Genomic DNA, 19,372 nt, shown 5'->3' on the forward strand with positions numbered 1-19,372 from the left:
ACCGGTGATTATGCAATTATTGGAATTAGCTAACTGTTGTTTTTGCAATATTAGCTTGCACTTCAGCGAGCTGTTGTGTCACCCTTTATAATTCATCATTTGCATTTGTGGAATTTAGAATAATTAAATTACTGCCAATTATTTCATATCTTGGTTTTCTTAGTATTAGATGCCACAATGCCACTTAATCTTCAAAGATTCAACTATAAATTGACTATAAGTTAACAGATTTTCTAATAGAGATAATATGATAACTAAGTGTCGCTTCGGCCATTCTATTATGCATGTATGATCTGTAATTTTCTAATTGTATTCAGTAATGTTTACAATTTCATCATGGATAGATATACGCAAGAACAATTATTGAATTCTTCAATCATCTTCTCCGCTGAAGCTCACTTTCATCTGTGTGGTGCGGTAAATAAACAAAACTGTCGATTCTGGTGCGAAGAAAACCCACAAATTATTCATGAGCAAATATTAGATTCATCTAAAGTGACATTCACCTAAGTAATTCTTGTGGGGTTGTTTGAAGTCATAGGTCTTTAGTAATAAAGCAGACTCTCTTCAAGTTTAAGAAGTAAATATTGAACGGGCTTTTCATGACATATAACTGGATTTAGTGGAAAAGGTACTCGAATATTTGCTTCATTGAATTCGTTTCGGCAAAGAAGTCGTGGAAGCCATTTGTAAATATTTTTAAATGTATTCTAAAATATATAGTACTCGTATTTGCTTCCACAAGGCATACAACTGTCTGAAGAGCCAAAACTAGAGCCAAATTTAAGAATAAAGAAATATTCTCAGCTCAATTTGGGTATCAATTTTTAAACACTGAACACTGTTTAGTAAGTGTGCCACGAAGTAACACCGAGAAGGAAAATTCGGAGACCACACACTTTATATAAATAAATGACCAAAGTGACCAGTGGAGTCGATGAAGGCAGGTCCGTCTGTCTGAATATACACGAACTAATTCCTAAATACCACGATCTGAAATTTTGCACACGTCGCAAGCTTAAGCTTGCTCGCCGATTTTAATGCTAAACAACTAATCTTTAAATGAGGCTTAATGAAAGAGATCTTTCGTTGTTTTATGTAATAAAAAATAAATATAAATTTTCGGGACAAATGGCAGATGTCGCTGTTGAAGTTAAAGAAAATATTCCCGGAATTATTATCAAACGACTCAAGACAGGAACTTGATTACAAGACTCCAACGTTCGTTGTATTTAATTTTTGTTTTACTGAATGAGACGAGTAAAATAGCAAATTTCAAATTAAATTCTACTAAAAATGATACAAATAACCAGTAAAAAAAGAGCTAAATTTGGGTGCAACCGAACATTTGATACTCTTGCAACTTGCAGAAATCAAAGCCAGGGAAATACCTCAAGATGTAAAACATCAACCCTAGAGTCGGAATCTAAGCAATTTATATATATATATGTACACATACTATACATATAGTATACACTGACCTATTTATTCTCATGCCAAATTGTTATTTTTTGGGGCTAGATCAAGTTTTAACCCAATTGAATCCACATTAGGAACGGTGATATACTGTTATGATATATGTTATGAGTAAAATATGTTTTGAAATTTTCATTAAAATAACTCAAATATTAACCGCTATATCCAGCATAAAGTCACTAGGAAGTACGAAAATCTTTATATTAAATATATCTGGGCTCAGGGAAGTATTGACCCGATTCAACCCATTTTTGATACACAGAATCACTATTGTTAGGAAAGTATTCTGCCTGAATTTCATTTCTATCATGCTTAGTTTTAGGTGAACAAAACAATAATACGAGTACTATGTAGCAGCAGGTTGCAAGAGTATAAATATATGGAATAATTAGGGGCATGACCATGCGCAATTTTAAGTTTTGACGTCGATTAAATCTGCAAAGTAATAGGCATAATTTGCTTAATGAATTTAATATTTTATATTAATGGAATATTTACTAATTATGTGTGTGTTAGCTTCTAACTTCCGTTACTTCTTTGAGTTACCGTCATTTAATACATACATATGTTCATGTCAACTAATACTTAATGCGTTGCATGTGTTACAAAGTAGCTGCCCACCGAGCAGGAGTACTTTGCATCTTCGAAAATTGTGAAGCTTCTTTTTGCTTAGGATAGACATTTTCATTTTCTGTCAAAGTAAAATAAACATGTTTTTGGTTAGTTATTGGTGAGCATACCGGTTTCACTTTAGAGCTGAATTATTGACTAACATTTTTTTGGTGCGAATATGGACGTGTATTAAATCAAAGGAATATGCAAATCGCAAACGGTTGTTAAATAACTTTATGTTGCTTTATAAGTCATTATATTCCGTAGCTTTTTGCTAATATGCTGAAACTGAAGAAATATTATTATATTTTCGTTCTAATATTTAAAAAGAGTTGTGGTGCGGTCGTGACTTGCGCCTGACTGGTGTGAACTACCCAAAACTAGCCTAAGCTTCGCTTTTGTCCAAGAACAATGCAAGTCATCAATGAATTTAAGCGAATAAATCAAAAGATGTACAGAGCTGGGATGGAAAAGTGTACAAAACGGTTAATATAAGCGGAAATATGAGGCGAACAAAATACTTTTTCTTTCCACCCTTGCATCATGCATATTCTTCCACTTAAAAAAATCTCATGGCATGCAGCTAAGTAAGGATTGAATTGCGATTTCTCAAGCATACTGATTTAATGTGCAACGTGTTTTGTATAACTGAGTACATAAGCGTGTCAACAGTTATTTCAATTGAAATATTAAGTGTTGCTAACTGCATTAATCCAGATAATCCAAAATTTATTAAATTATGCATGAATGCAAATTTAAGAACGAGAAAGTTTAAAAAGAATAGAAGAAAACCAAACCGCATTTTATATGTTAAGAATTTGCTAAGTAATAGAAATTAATTAAACAACGAATATATTCAAATATAATATTTCGCTTACGTTAGATTGTTTTCCTTTACACTAACTTCAAGTCGATAGTGATAAGTACTATATGAAAACTTTAATATTAAGAAAAAGCTCTTATAATAGCATACAGATGACCTTGATAGGCATCCTCTATCATTTTTTGTACTGCATTAAGATATGCCTTGACCTTTAATTCTCTATTTCACTACTATTTGTGCATTACGCTAGAAAAAATTAAGCCATAAGCCAGCTACCAGAGTTTCATTGAGTTCACGTATTTTTTTTCCTAAAGACGCTTTGAAAATAAATTAAAAATTTGATCAAATGAGATTAGGCCATATCATCCCATAAGTTCAGTATAAGAAATTAAGTGTTTTCCGCCTATTTTTAACCTATATATGTATGTATACATTAAGGTGGGTCAAAAAGAGCGATTGTTTTTTTTCACCTGGTACTCTGCAAAATTGGTTGACAGACACCTCCAAGAAATGCTCTCCAAGTATGAGCTCCGCCTAAAGGCTTTCTATATTTTTCTTATTATCAGATAGAAAACTTTGTATCTCGCTTCCAACTGCTTGAAAAAGTATTTTGTTTTATGAATTTTGTTGGAAATCGATTGCTCTTCAAAAAAAGTCTATAATGATTTTTCGGAAACCGAACCGTTTAAAAGAATTAATGGTAAAAACTTGATTATTATAAACATTTTTTTTCTTATGAATTTTTTAACTCAATGAAAAAGTAATAATTTTAAATTGTAGAGCTCATAATCTTGTAGGAAATTATTTTGCTCTAGAAAACAAAGAATATGTAAATTTTCTTCAATTAAGCGATTACGAATAACTCGTAAAAGTCAGCGAAATATAAAAAATAAATATAAAAGTTTAAAAACACATAAAAATATAAAAAGTCAGTGGCCGTTTTTGTAGAGCAGAAAATTTCCTACAAAACAAAGAGTTATCAGGTTAGTATTATTTTCTTTCGAATTGCAAAAGAAGCTCGCTCCTGTTCCTAATTTATTTTACTGTATTATCGAATGAAAATGTTGTGTTTGATTCCTCAAGGACCTCCGTTTTCAGTCGCATTGCCAATTTAGCATATTTCCAGTATATACCACGCCTTTAATGACGCTGACTCTGGCTCCAATGGCCTAAATCCATCATACTTCACTTGAATATTTATTAGCTGGTTATCCAGAACAACCTCCAGAGCCTTTGTTGTGGTACAAACAGCTCAAATCAAAATATTGCTACCACCACGAAAGCATAAAAAATAAAACACACACATTTATATTTTCATATATGCATGCAATTTGATATTTATTCATATTCGAATATATTTACTAGGTACAATTTAAACACAGTTCCGGCGGCGAAATTTGCACAGTAAAGCTAAGTAACATAGGGTTATAATTTAGCTGACTAGTTTAATTGAGGGATGGTAGCCGAGTTCATCGGCTGTGAAAACAAGTTCGAATTTCTTGCCGTCCGGTGCCGTCCAAGAAGTAGAGCCATGGACAACGATGGCCGCATTATCGTCGATGGTCTTGAGTTCGCCTTCTTCGGTGCGTGAAATACCGTTGCTGGTATCGTAGCTGAAATGTGTAAGTAAAACCCCAAATACAATATCCCTCCTCTACATATGTCAGGTAAACTTACGCAAAGGAGTATTTATCGACGCCATTATTCTCGGCTTCCAGGCGCAGTGTCTCTGCCTTCTCATCAGCTTCATCGGGACGTGGCGCAGCCAAGCAGACAGCGGCAAAGCAAGCAAACAACAAAACTACTTGATATTTCATTTCGATATAAAATTAGTGATTCTCTGTAATTCCTGTAAAAGCCGAAGATATTGAATTAATCCTTAGTAATTGGTTGGTTGCACTGTGTAAGCACTAGCTGTACTGATATTGCACAAATCCACGCAAAGCCTTTTATACCAAATGGAAAGCTGAAGAAGAAGATCCGCTACACTTATTTTACGACGATTATTTCATTTTTATTATTATTAACTTTTTTTTTCAATTTTTGTGGTACACTCACCAATCGTAGGTAGTGTAAAAAATGAAACAAACATATTTAAAATGTCCTCATCGCAAAAAAATCCACTTGTACACACACACACATGCCTTTGTATGTATGCATATGTATAGCCACATCTTTGTTGAGCCGATGGACAGGCCGGTCGTTAATTCACAAAGCGGAACTTTGCGCCGCCACTCCTGCCTCACCATGTACCAATTGTCAAAAACTCTTTTAATTACACATTAACACACAATTTTTTCTTTTTCAATCTTTTCTACGCTTGTGGCCACAGTGAGTTATTTGTTTGCATCACTTTTTCAAAATCATTTTTTTTTTATTTTTTTTTCAAAAGATCTATGCATCATGTGTTTGTTTTCCCCCTGCTTTAGCTGAAGTATGTATTTCTACACTTGACTTGCATTTCGGCGTTGGCGTCTCCGAAATTTCTTTGTCCGGCTTCTGTTCAACATAGCCATGTCAAAAATTAATTAATGCTTTATTAAAGCATTTGTTCATAATACAATACCATATATTAATTAGTATTTTAGCGCAAAAATGATATTGATAGATGATGATGCCAGCAATTAGAAGCTCGGCGAGCGAAACAAGAACAAACACAATACAAATATTCACACATACATATGTATGTTTACATGCAAGAATATTGCATGCAGTTCTTATATATTTGGTCCGGTCGTAAGATTCTTTTTTTGGCATGACATCCTACTAAATTTATAGAAATGATCAAGATGAGTAGACCGGAATTTCTTTTTTTGTCGCTTGATACGTCTCGGCAATGATTTAATATAATTGATAGATAAAATAACATATACCATAAATAACAGAATTCGTTTAATGACAGTAATGTGTTACTCATCAGTGGTTTCGGTGCAGCACAGCACGCTTTTGAGAGCGTTACCGCCGACAGAAATTTTTTCTATTAAAACTATAATATAAATATCTGCTGAAATTACTGAAATTTTAAAGCTATGAAAGTTTGAAAGAAGCTAGAAAATTAGTCTCAAAATCGAGCGGAAAAACTAATGAAAGGAAGCAAAGAAACCAAATATATACATATATGTATGTACACACACAAACTACCACCAGGCTTTAACGTATCATCTTTTGTTGATTAAGAGCGGCACTGAAACAAATATAGAGATATTTAAAGACAGATAATTCTAACCGAAATCCCTCTTAAGACACAAAATTAGCCATTATGAAAGTATATTTCAAAATATCGGATAAAATGTGCATTTCTATTTTTATTAGAAGACATTTTTTGACTTTCCTGAGTTTTTAAAAAATAGTGAAAAAATTGCAACTTATATAAGCCTATAGCGGGTAGTCGAAAAAGTCTTTTCGTATATTGTCCATAGATGTCGTTGTAGTCGCATATCTCCAGTACTACCAATCACATTATGTCATACCATAAAGTGTTGGAATAGTGAGATTTTGGGCTTCATTTAATCAAAACTTAAATTCGGGGAAGTTACAAAAAAGTTACAGCTGTTCAAAAATGTGTGAAAGTAATGAAGAAATTCGCTATATATTGACGCATGTTTCGCTCGCTTCCGTTTTGGAAATTTCGATGTGAAAGATGCACCTCGCTCTAGTCGTCTGGTCTGGTGTTGAACAAGTAGATGAAATTATGGAAAAGATTGACCAGGATAGTCATATAAGCAATGTTATCGCTAAGGAACTTAGCGTTCATCATCAAATGGTTTTGAAGCATTTATAAAAGGCTGCCTTCAAAAAAAAGCTCTATGTTTGGATACCAGACCATTTTCTGTTCCCATATACCCATAGAATTAATGTAGAAACCCACTTTACCATTGGAAGGTTTCGAAAATGGCCCAAAAATTATAATACCGCTCGACGTTCGGAGCGCTCGGAGTGCACACCTCAAACCTTAAACGCGTTTTTCTCAAAACACACTTTTTTAAACTGGCGGACATGATTCCCGTCGAACTACGTTCACAAAACGCTTGGCTATCGTCCCTACTAGATTCATAATTTTTTATAATTTATTGACAATGTTATGACAAAATTTATGTAAAAAAACATGGGGAGAAATTAAAAAAAAAAAACGATAATTACTTTTTTCCCTCCCTCGTTTTTTCATGATTCTAGTAGGGACGATAACCATTTACGTTCTTTTTATGAATAAATCGGGTTTTGTGTTTCAGATGATCCAAACATGAGAAATCGTGTCCGCCAATGACAAAACGCATCTCTCAGTCACCCAGTCATTTCTCCAACAGATGTCATCAAAAAATTCCAAAAAAATTTGTTTATACACTCCACGATATACCTCATGATATGTGAAAAACTTAAATTTGACCTTATCTTTGAAATTCACTTCAGAAGAGTGAGCAAAAACTGAAGACTTAAGCAACGAACTTGAACATTTTTACTTATTTGTTGACTTTAAATATAGTATGCTTTTAATATTTTTTATAAGAGAATAGCTTGAAATGAGCTCACGGAGAATTTATTCTATATTGAAGCAATCGAACGTAATAAAAGATATATATTTTCCACAAAATTCTTAGTGCTTAACATTCGGTTAAAATTAAGTTAGAATTTTTAACTATAGCTATTAAAACACATGTCATTTAAACCATAACTCTAAAATCTTTAAGGTTCTAAATACAAACACGAACATTTTTTTTTCAACATTTTCACTATATAATCAAATAAAAGTAAAGTATTGAAGAATTGTAATAAGCCAATTTAATACTGTTTCTTTCTTATATAACAATTCATATTTTTGTATATTTACACTATAACTACAAGCATATATGTATAAACGATTAATTTCAAAGTATCTCCTCTACAGCGCAACATTAAACATGCGGCAAATGATCGCCCTGTGGTTGGAAACCGTTCTCATCGGCGATATAATTTAATGTGTATGTCTGTCCGTCTGGTGCCACCCAACTGACTGATCCGCGCACTGAAATGGCCTCCTGTTCGGTGCCGGCGTTCTTTAGTTCAGCCTCCTCCTGGCGTGACACACCATCACTAGTCTCATAGCTGTAAATTGGTATATTACAATTTAATTTTTGTTTGATAATAATTATTTTTTAGAAATAATATTATAGAATAACTTTGGAAAAAGAAATTTTAATGCAATGAACGTACAGAAATAGCGGAGATAGAAGACGAATCTGCTGAGTTAGTTTGAAAATGAGTGAGCTATTTGAATAATAATAAGTCAATAATATTTTCTGAACCACGTTTTTCTGGTGAAGGAGGACTGAGAATACTAGGATTGAACACAACAATTAAAATTTTTTGGCAATATATGTACATTCCAGCAAAAAACCGTCGAGTATTCGAAAGTTTTATATAAAATGTCTTCAAGGATATAAAGTTACTTTAAGAATATATCTGAAGTTCAATCGTGACCGTTATATATTTGTAGTATTAGTGATAAGACATCCTAAAATAGAATAATTTATCACCAAAAACAACTTATTGCAGTGTAGCCTTTTTTCAAACCAATAACCTCATAAAATTAGAATCGTTTAGATGTACTTAATAATGTTGAACCCTGAAAGTTTAAAAAGATTTATATTCGAAGTAGACAAACGATAAGCATCTTTTTTCTACAAAATTTCTCCTTGTAAATCTTCAAATCTTTCTATAGTTTGTAGTTTGCAAAGTTTATAGTTTTTGGCATTTAATAATTGATCTAACGTAATGCCACTAAGATTAGAAAAAAAATTTAATAGCTCACAACTGTAAATAGCTTGCAGCTTTAATAAAAATATTTTACCATATATAGGAATAATTATTAAGGTGTTGAAAAAAAAAATCAATTAAAACACATAAGGTGTTTCCGAGCTCAAAGAAGTCTAGAGCAATATTTTGTAGAAGCAGAAAAATTTTGAAGTTTCTATAATGAGATCAGCAGGGTAAACCTGGAAAATTTCTTAATTCTTATATTTACGCAATTTTCGGAAAACGTATAGAAATAATAGATAAGATATAAGTTAGTTTTAAATTCCCAGCAATTTATAAAATGTAAATTGGTATAATATATTTTCAAGCTAAAATAAAAGTCTTTGATTTTTCTGGGAAAGGACCTTAAAATATAAACAAATAATATTGAAGCAAAAACAGCTTTGCCTCACTGCTTATTTTATTAAATAGATGATCAAATTTTCCATTTCCTTATTTGAAATATTAAAAAGTAATTACTTTACTACACGCCATCGTATGTTTTGTAAATTCAATTTTCGTTCGAAATTGCGAAAAACACATTTTTTGATTCTTCTATTTGTATCATAACCTCAACTTCTCACGCAAATGAAACACTTTTGATTTCACTTTTTTTTTACGAACTCACCCGAATTTGTAACCATCAGCGGCGTTCTCGTTATCATAGCGTAGAATCTGGGCAGTAGCTGGGTCATCGAGCGGCGCAGCACAGGCGAAGGCGATTAATCCACACAGTGCCAGGATGCTCAAAGTAAACTTCATTTTGGTGAGAGATTTTGTATATTTTACTTTCTGAGATAATATTTTTAATATTTCTTGAACTTCAGCTGCTGCTGCCGCGCTTGTCGTTATCCCAATTACGTTTGCTAACTAATGCAGTGTAATTACCAAAGTCAGTCGCTATTTATACGTATGTCTTACAGAAAATCCAATAAAGTACAATAATGAGCATGGTTATACGCACTTGCTGAGAGTACCTACATACTTACATACCCACATATTTACCTATTAATGTGCGAAGTATGCGCTTTGCGCTGTGCATTACGCTCATAGGCAAATAAATTAACACAAGTAAACTAATAATAATTGCGCCAACAACAATAGCAATAAAGCGATAAAAGAGCATGATGAGTGTGTACTTCATTTGTACATCCAGGCACACCATATGCAACATATGGTTACAAGCATGCCAGTGTATGTATGTAAGTGTGCGTAAGTGCTTGCGAAGGTAAATACGAGGGAGATATCAATAAAACATTCTTCGAATGAAACTGAAAATCCAAATAGTTAGAGAGCGCATTGCAGCATCCATCAATAAAATCGAAAAATGGCAATAATGAACTGCCAAACACATTCAACATAACCGCCTGCAAATCATTTTAGGCAAGCATGCACGCACATATGTACATACATTCATATTTCAGCGCAACTACGAGCATGCGTACATAACGGCTGAATAATGAAACGCAAATTATGTAATTCAACGGATTATCTAGGTTTTGGAGATCATCACTTCGACTCGGGTGTATGTGTGTGCGTTGCATATGCTCGTTGCGGTCATTAACCGCAAGACAGCACAAACCCATTAACAGCACTGACGTTTTGAACTTCACCACGCTGCTGATTAGCGTTTGACAATTGAGCTATGCCGATTCGCCTTGCCTTGTTGCTATTATTGTTTTTTTTACTTTGCCAAAGCGCATCTAAGTGCTTCCATTCAATGTTACACCACGCACACACACACACGCAAGCGTTTGTACTTTTGAGTAGGTGCTTGAATTGAGTTTCTGTGTTGTTGATAATTTGTGTGAAAGCAATTGATCTTCAATGGTTGTTAGAAAATTTGTGGTGTAATTTATGAGCTACTCGGTGCGTTTTGGCAAATGTGTGAAGTGGCCAACACGTTGAATTTCAACTTCTATGCGCTCTGGCCCCCTTTGTGTTGACCATTTTTCTATTGTTCTACAGAAAACCATTCAATTTAAAAAACTTTTAAACACTTTTTGTGAGAGTGCTTTGTTAGACATTGGATGGTAATAGAAGTTGGACACTCGTTGCTGTATATGTAATAATAATTTCAGATATTTTAAAGGATTAACAGCATTCCACATCCAGGTATTATCAAATCCTTAATGTAAACTAAAAGCCCAATTATTAATTTTCCCTGTACCTTTATTTACAGTGAAAACTCCCATAATCTTCTTTTGAATATCATATCGGTCGAATTGTTCACTACTTTTGTCATATGACTAATTAGTAGATCTTTTTTATACTCTTACAACAGGTTTCACAGATAATTAGAGCTTCGTTCTCATAATGGTTTTCTTAGTCTAGAATTTAGATAACTTAATTCAGTTTTCCGTAATTACTATGCCAAATATGAGCGCGATCTCTGAACCAGTATGTTTACAGCAGCTGTCGTTGCGATTTTTACAATGTATAAAATTATCGAACAAAGACTTTGTCTCAAATTTTGTATTTCTAACCAGATTTAGTATGCGGAATTGCTTCGAATGTTCGAAAAAACTTTCGATTATTAATTTTCCTTCGAGAGATCGTGGAAGATGCCTCGTTCTGGATGGCCTTCTACCTCTTCAACTGATGAAAATATTAAAAACGTAAAGAATATGGTTAGTAATGTTAGAAAGATAGCAAGTGAACTCGTTGCTGAGTCGCCGTTACAATCTCAAAAAGTCCCTTTTTGGTGTGAAATCTTTAACGAGCACATTATCTCGTGTCGTAAGTATCCAAAATCGTTCAATTTAACACCCCTAGAACGTTTTTAGGCAGAAAAGCTCGAGACGATTGATACCTTCAAAGAGCCTTGTTGCTGAGATACGGACCCAATCTGCAAAAAATGGTTCAAAATTAACCCTCTCGGCTCGGAGGTCACTTGCCCAAAATTATTTTTTTAACATAATAGCAAACTCTTATCTTTATAATAAAATTAAATTCTTGGCCATCACATTAAAATATATGAGTTTCACTTTTTCTTGGAAACCACAGGTCTGAAAAAGACATAAAGGATATTGTTCGGTCAACGTGTTAATCATATACATATATCATAATTAGGTGTAAGCATTTCCTAGAGCATACCTTCTTGAGGACAATGAGATATTGAGCCAAACATGAATGGAATTGGTTTAGATCCTTCTCGATACTATAATATAACCCATTCTGGGTGCAAGAAAGATTGAAAATTTGTTCAGTATTTGAAAAATTTTAGGCATATTTTTTGGTATACCCTAAAAAGATTTAGGCATGTTCACCTGTTTGTAAATAAGCAAACTAGCACCTCAGTTTTTAAAATATGAGTTTTTAGTCGTTTCTCTTAAAGAAGCTCCTCATTTGTCGGATTGCCAAATGATATAGCTTTCATACAAACAGACAGATAAAGATCATAGTCATTGTATGGAAAATTGTTCATTTGTCTATATACCTTCACGCGATTTGGCATAGACTAGCATCACTATGTATAATCTCAGAACGAATTGTTCAGATCAGACCACTATAACATATAGCTGTCATTCTAATCAAAATCCAGATAAAGATCTTACCAAAAGATATTTTTTCTTTATTTACTACTTTAACCTTGTTTATATCGAACAAGGTGACTGAAAAGAGAAATCAAACCTTTAACAATGGATACAAACCGCTGACAGCTTCGGTGCTTGTGAAGTAAGTATTTTTTCTTGTTTTACACACCCACTAATCCAAAAATCGCCACCCATAACACCCTATACTCACATAAGTACATACATATAAAAAATACAAGTTTAAAAGTCACTAATGTTAATCTTTCCACTAAACATACATATTTCTGACTTCCCACTTCGCGTGAAATTTCGAAGTTACTGCTAAAGTACACTGAAACATACAACACCTTAAATGCCTACCTTTCTGGCGTTCCTCGTCATGCGGTATTGATTTCAATGATGTTTTTGTTAACCTCGAAAATCACGACAGTTTTGTCTGTGCCTTTATTAATTGATGTTCCTGAAGAACTACAGCTGCAATATACATACACATATACAAAAGTATGTGAAGTTTAGATTAATATGAATAAATTAACCGAAAATCAAGCATGGATGTAATGCAAGAGTAGCTTAAAATTAATTAATTAAAAAGAAACAGCATTGAAGCCGTGAATGGTAATAAAGAATTCCGCCCTTTTATCGTGGTAGTAGTTGTCATTGTACAAGTAAATATGTACAGTGTATTATTTAGTACTATTTGCGAGCGTATCTCGGTATCTCATCCACTTCACACTTGAACTCGCACCTTAAAAAAATATACGAATGCTGTTGATGGCATAAAAGATTTGCTCGCAAATAAGAAACTACTTGCTTCCTTCTTGGCAATGAGTTGTGATAGATATGGGCAACAACAAAAACAAAATGCGTGTCTTAGGCAACTCAAGACGCCAACGCTTAAGAAGTTAACAGCTCAATTTGTTGGTGCACTGCTCGCAAGCATCAATTTCGGTTAGCGGCAATTTGTTGCTGCTTTAGTTTTCTTACTAAAACGGCTGATCATAGCGTGCTGATGACCTTAGTAAATAGCGTATGGAAGTTGAAATGTTTAATTTGGTTGAAGAAAAATCTTAATGAACAGAAGATGAGCTGTACTATATCATTGTTAACGGCAGAATTAAGCAAAATTAAAAAAAAAAATTGTCGATATTTACGAGCGACAGCTCGAGGCTTTTATCTTTAAGCGAACACTTCATAAACATTTCAATTAATATCGATTTTCTTAAATATTTGTATAAGCACGTATGCACTAAATTGGCCAGTGAATTAACACCTCCGATGATGATCGAGAGCACTGCTTCTCGAACTGGAATGATTAAAAGTTTTTAAAAGTAATTAAAACAAGAAAAAGTGAGGAATGGCAAAATTCGGGTGCAACCGAATATTTATATCTTCAGGTGTTGGCAATGTTGGAAAATGTAGTGAACGGGTTCTAAAATCTTCCTCAATCGATTTTATACAAAATAATCAAATGCTCTCTGGGTTTCATTAAGATACCTCATATACCATCAACAATCTATATGGAGTAAAGTCAGCCGGAAATTCTCTTATTAGTTATACATATAGGGGCAAGGTTAAGTTTCCACTCGGTTTATACATTTTAGGCACAAAGGTATACGGGAAGGGCTAAGGGAAGTACTGACTCGATTCAGTTGATGATAATTAGACATATTGTTATCAGGAAAGATATATCACATATTGATCAATATTTTCTGTAAAACGTCAACTACAGGCACTGGAGTACACATATTGGATACTTAGGGGATTGAACAGTTTCGGTCATAAAGTGGCACCCTGGAAGGAAAATTAAAATTTTGTTACAGGGGAAATAGATAGTCCCCTATTTTTGTGCTCGACCGTAGGAATACTAGAAGAATGTAATGTACCGAATTCTGGTTGGTATTAAATGTAGGCGAGGCCACACCTATAAAGCCTTCTTGTGCCATTATGGGTGTAAGATTTCATGTATCCGATGCATTTAGTTATTGATTTATTGCACTTTTAGTTTAGTTTTCAAGAAATCATCAGTCAGTAGGCTTTATGTAGGTTGAAATCTGTACTTTCTTTCTAAAAAATATTTCTCAGAAAAAGTTAAAAAAAAAATACTCTAAAAAGGAACATTAGGTCAAATAAAAAAAAACAGCTTTGAACTTTTTATTGACTTTCGGACTGAAATGCTTTTTTAGAATCCCTCAGTCACAGACAATCTATTGTTCATTTAACAACACCTGGCAACACTGTTTTACTCCCCTTGGAGATGATTTCCACCGCTGTTAAGCTTGTCAGCGCTGCAGCTAGTAATGGAAGCAACACTTTGGTTAGTAAACGTTTGCGGCTTTAATGGAGAATATAGGTATAATACATACACACAAATATGTAAAGATATAATTACTTATTGTTTTGCAGCTCTGCAGGAGGCTCGATCTCAGTAGGTGTTCAATGAATTTGACTAAAACAAGTGCTGGTCTTTAATTGTTTAAATTAATTTCTCATTTTGAACTTTATTATTCATTAATAAATTTATTTTAATTTTATTTTAAATTATTAAGAGTATTAGTTTTAATTTGTTTAACAACTTAGTTGTTAAAAAAGTTCTTTAAAAATTTTCCTCTGCTCTTATAACCTGATTTCAGCTTTAGAATGAAATATGTATTATAAATAAACATAAAGTGCCGTTCTGCATACATTTATTTATATAAATGTGCATAAATCTTCTTCATATGTATGGTATCAATATACAATATATAAGTTTGAGTTAAAATAGTTTCTCAAACTCAAAAACAGCTGAGCGCTTCATCATTTCAACTTCCGCAGCGGTTTCAAAATACCGCAAAGTGCATTATTCATTATCAACATTCCGTGTACTCATCGCCCCTCTGCCATTGGAACATCAGTTCACAATTTTAAACAGCTATGGGCGTTTGTTTGTACTTTTGGTTGTTTATTATTTGATTGCCATATTACAGATGCATCAAGGTGAGTCAACTAATTATGTAGTTTATACGTCCGCAAACATACATTTACTTATATATATATATATACCGAAAATATATATAAATATATGTATGTGCAATAGGTAAACACATATAGCAATAGATATATGTATTAACTTACCGGTTTTATATTCATTATTTCATATATTTTTTTGTTTTATCATATTATTATTAAAATAGTTTTAAGAAAAATCGGAAATTCCTATGGCAAAGCAAATTTATCTACGTGATGTATGTATGCTTTACCCTATCACATACTCACCCTGCACTAAAACATCAAAAAACTCGGAAAAATATCAGTTTACTACTATAATTTTCTGACTTATACCGACCTGGTTAAAGAGTCAATCCTTCTGCATCTCAAATCTCTTTGATTTCACTAACTTATATTGTTCTGCAACTATTTTTCAGAAACTCGATGGTTTTCGCATGTTTTCGAAACAAAAATCTTCAGATGAGCCCGTGCAGAGGGTCTCGGCTATAATCGCGTAAGCGGTGTCTACGCCAATTAAGAAGAAGAAGAGCCCGTGCAGGATAGTGGCTTCTTGTATCTCTAATTTAGCGTAATCTGATGGTGAGCCTAAGTAAATATTGTTCTGTTTGTAAGAAATAAAAAGCAAGATAAAATTTGGCTTTATTTTTTAAAGATATCGATTTTCCATTATGTTTTCAAAATTATTTCGGGCAAGTAAACAAATCAGCTGGCTCGTAGAAATTCCGGCCAAAAAACCCAATTTTCAACTAATTTTTCACAATTGGGGCTTGAGACCTCCCAGGCGTAAATCATTCCGTGGTTATTTTGCGTAAACAAGCGACTTCACATAAGATCACAAAAAATAGTCCATGGGTGTTAAATCGCATGATCTTGCAGGTTATGGCATAGGCCCACGCCGCGAAATAATGTGTTTTCCAAATTCTTTCCTTAAATTTAATGTTGGCTCTATGACATCTTGCGTCAAAGACGCAAAAATGGCACAAAAAATAATTCCATAGCGTGCCATTGATGGTAGCACAATAGCCTTCTTGAATTCCGAAAAAAGTAGTCCCTCATTGAAAACCACACTTTAAAAAAAGAAGACCCTTTAGAACGACCTCAAATTCCATAAGACTAAAACTTATTTAGAAAGAGCTCGGAACAGGAAGCATTAAAAAAATATGTTAAAAAACGCAAAATTAACTAACTGCTAGGAAGTCATCCATAAGTAGAATGGCCACGTTGATTGTAAAGAAAAAGGCAGTCGACTGAACTGCTAGTTGCTCTGCAGTTATACTATGCAATATTTACTAGTTTAAGTAAGTGTTTTGCTGTAATAACTAATATTCATGTTTTTCATACGAAGGTACTATCTTTTGCTCCATTTTAAAACGTTTTAAGTTTTCTCTAACAATTTTTATACTCTCGCAACAATGTTGCAATGTTTGTTCACATAACGGTTGTTTGTAAGTCCTAAAACTAAAAGAGTCAGATATAGGGTTATATATACCAAAGTGATCAGGGTGACGAGTAGAGTCGAAATCCGGATGTCTGTCTGTCCGTCCGTCCATCTGTCCGTCCGTGCAAGCTGTAACTTGAGTAAAAATTGAGATATCATTATGAAACTTGGTACACGTATTTCTTGGCTCTATAAGAAGGTTAAGTTCGAAGATGGGCAAAATCGGCTAACTGCCACGCCCACAAAATGGTGAAAACCGAAAACCTATAAAGTGTCATAACTAAGCCATAAATAAAGATATTAAAGTGAAATTTGGCACAAAGGATCACATTAGGGAGGGGCATATTTCGACGTAATTTTTTTGGAAAAGTGGGTGTGGCACCGCCCCCTACTAAGTTTTTTGTACATATCTCGGAAAATACTATAGCTACATATGTCAACCAAACCCTATAGAGTCGTTTCCTTCAGACATTATCACATACAGTTCAAAAATGGAAGAAATCGGATAATAACCACGCCCACCTCCCATACAAAGGTTATGTTGAAAATCACTAAAAGTGCGTTAACCGACTAACAAAAAGCGTCTGAAACACTACATTTTACGGAAGAAATGGCAGAAGGAAGCTGCACCCAGGCTTTTTTTAAAAATTGAAAATGGGCGTGGCCTCGCCCACTTATGGACCAAAAACCATATCTCAGGAACTACTAGACCGATTTCAATGAAATTCGGTACATAATATTTTCTTAACACCCTGATGACATGTACGAAATATGGGTGAAATCGGTTGACAACTACGCCTTCTTCCAATATAACGCTATTTTGAATTCCATCTGATGCCTTTTCTATATAATACGAGTATATACATTAGGAACCAATGATGATAGCGGAATAAAACTTTACAAAAATACGGTATTTGAAAAATATGTAAATGACTGATAATGGAGTCTCGATTATCACTTTATCATGCGAGAGTATAAAATGTTCGGTGACACCCGAACTTAGTCCTTCCCTACTTGTTTTACTACTGTTTATTTCTTGCAAATTAATAACTTGCCATCTTCTAAATAAAGTAGTAAACAGTGCCCATACACATATGATGATATGCTAAACTTAAAACTAACTGCTCGAATTAACATTTTTTCATTCTTTTCTGCCTGCGGTATCAACTGCTATAGTTTTAATGGTATTATTGACCTTAAGAAGTCATAAGAGTTCGCATTGATTAACAATATTGCATAACAAATTTATGTAAACAAATCTTAAACCGTTAATATACTGTTGCGTGCATGCTTGTCGATCATAGGAAACGCTTGTGCGAAAATCTTCGCATTAGTTGGTGAGCTTGTAGATTGGAGTTGGCTAAAATTAGCAAAGTAGCCTTAAAATTGTCTGACGTCAAAAATACAACTTTACTCATATATATCAATAACAAATAAGATAAACTATAACAGATTTTAATGACTTGCGATAGTGTTGCCTGACAAATTTATTCTTGCAAAATGCATTTTGCTAAACAAGTTGGTTAAGCAAAGGAGAATATATGGAAAAATAAAATCAATAACGCTTGCTTCCTTTCATCAAATACAAAAATTATTTCGCATGTACCTTGAATTTTACAACAAATTAATCAAACGTGAATAACGCACTAATCATCTTCTAATTAATCATTACACAATTACTCCGAGGAATGTGTGTTAGTATGCCAATCGGAAATCATTAGCACGAGAGTAAAAGATAATTGAGCTGTGGCACTAAATGAATGTGTTCGTAAGCAAACTCGTTAATGCACATGCGCACACACACATGCATGGATATAAAATCGTGATCACGTTTAAGCGTTTGCTTGTAATTAAGTTGATATTATAAAATCTGTTATGAAGTACTAGGTGCACAACTATGTATATATCTGAGAGTTTGTATTGGTTGGTGATATATCAAATTTAATTAACATTTGGCACACTCCGCTTGGCAGCAATCAATGCAATAACTGTAGCCAGTATGACATATATACGTATAAAAGGGAAGTACGATTATCATCAGATCAAATTCGACTCCTCCGACATAAAATGACATTTTCACATATATTAATAAAAATTAATATAATCATCCTCAAAATAGGCTTCTAAGCCAATACAAGCATGCCACCGGTCAATGCCGGTCAGGACCAGCGGTGGATGGACGGCTCGCATGAGGCCAGTTTTCGATGACTTCACGACCTTCACCGAATGCTATGCGCCATATTTGATTAACATATGTTCGTGATTAAGTAGACAGCCCAAAACTCTTCTGCAATGATTCCTTAGCTTTGTTCGGGTCAAATCTGCTCAGATATACATATGTATATAAAGTTCGATCTAATGGCAGCTTAAAATGAATTATGTTTTTCTTATTCCCCAGGTAGAACAAGATCCTCCTGCATTCATTTGAATTAATTTCGAAACATTTTGTCGAATGAGAAAACTTCAGATCGTTGCATGCAACCGTTATTTATTCTTCATATGAATCTGAGATCTGAAAATTTAAAGTCAGAGAATGTTTTTATTACCTTAGTAAAAAATAATTATTTTTCTGCTTTTGTTCCTCTTGTGGATTTCGCCACATATTCGATACTCAAATAGTTATGTACTCTATAGAATTAACTGCTTTATGTTTCTCAACTCTCTGAAAATCCAAGTGACTAATTACCTCTTCAGCTTCGGCAACGAACATTTGAATATATGTAGCTTGCAGCA

General features: G+C 33.6%; 2 protein-coding genes across 2 annotated transcripts; both read right to left on the reverse strand.

The window, feature by feature from the left end:
• Nucleotides 1-4,343: 4,343 nt before the first annotated feature.
• On the reverse strand, nucleotides 4,344-4,728 carry LOC120777654 (endocuticle structural glycoprotein SgAbd-5). Its single transcript, XM_040109105.1, has 2 exons — nucleotides 4,589-4,728; nucleotides 4,344-4,524 (listed from the first exon to the last, which is right to left on the reverse strand). Exons 1-2 carry the CDS (start codon nucleotides 4,726-4,728, stop codon nucleotides 4,344-4,346), a joined length of 321 nt encoding a protein of 106 aa, XP_039965039.1.
• Nucleotides 4,729-7,788: 3,060 nt separating this feature from the next.
• Nucleotides 7,789-9,525, reverse strand: LOC120777652 (endocuticle structural protein SgAbd-6). Its single transcript, XM_040109104.1, has 2 exons — nucleotides 9,309-9,525; nucleotides 7,789-7,990 (listed from the first exon to the last, which is right to left on the reverse strand). The coding sequence occupies exons 1-2, from the start codon at nucleotides 9,440-9,442 to the stop codon at nucleotides 7,801-7,803; spliced, it is 324 nt and encodes a 107-aa protein (XP_039965038.1). The 5' UTR covers nucleotides 9,443-9,525; the 3' UTR covers nucleotides 7,789-7,800.
• Between the last annotated feature and the right edge of the window lie 9,847 nt (nucleotides 9,526-19,372).

This window comes from Bactrocera tryoni, chromosome 5, assembly GCF_016617805.1.
Source record: "Bactrocera tryoni isolate S06 chromosome 5, CSIRO_BtryS06_freeze2, whole genome shotgun sequence".
NCBI lineage: Eukaryota > Metazoa > Arthropoda > Insecta > Diptera > Tephritidae > Bactrocera > Bactrocera tryoni.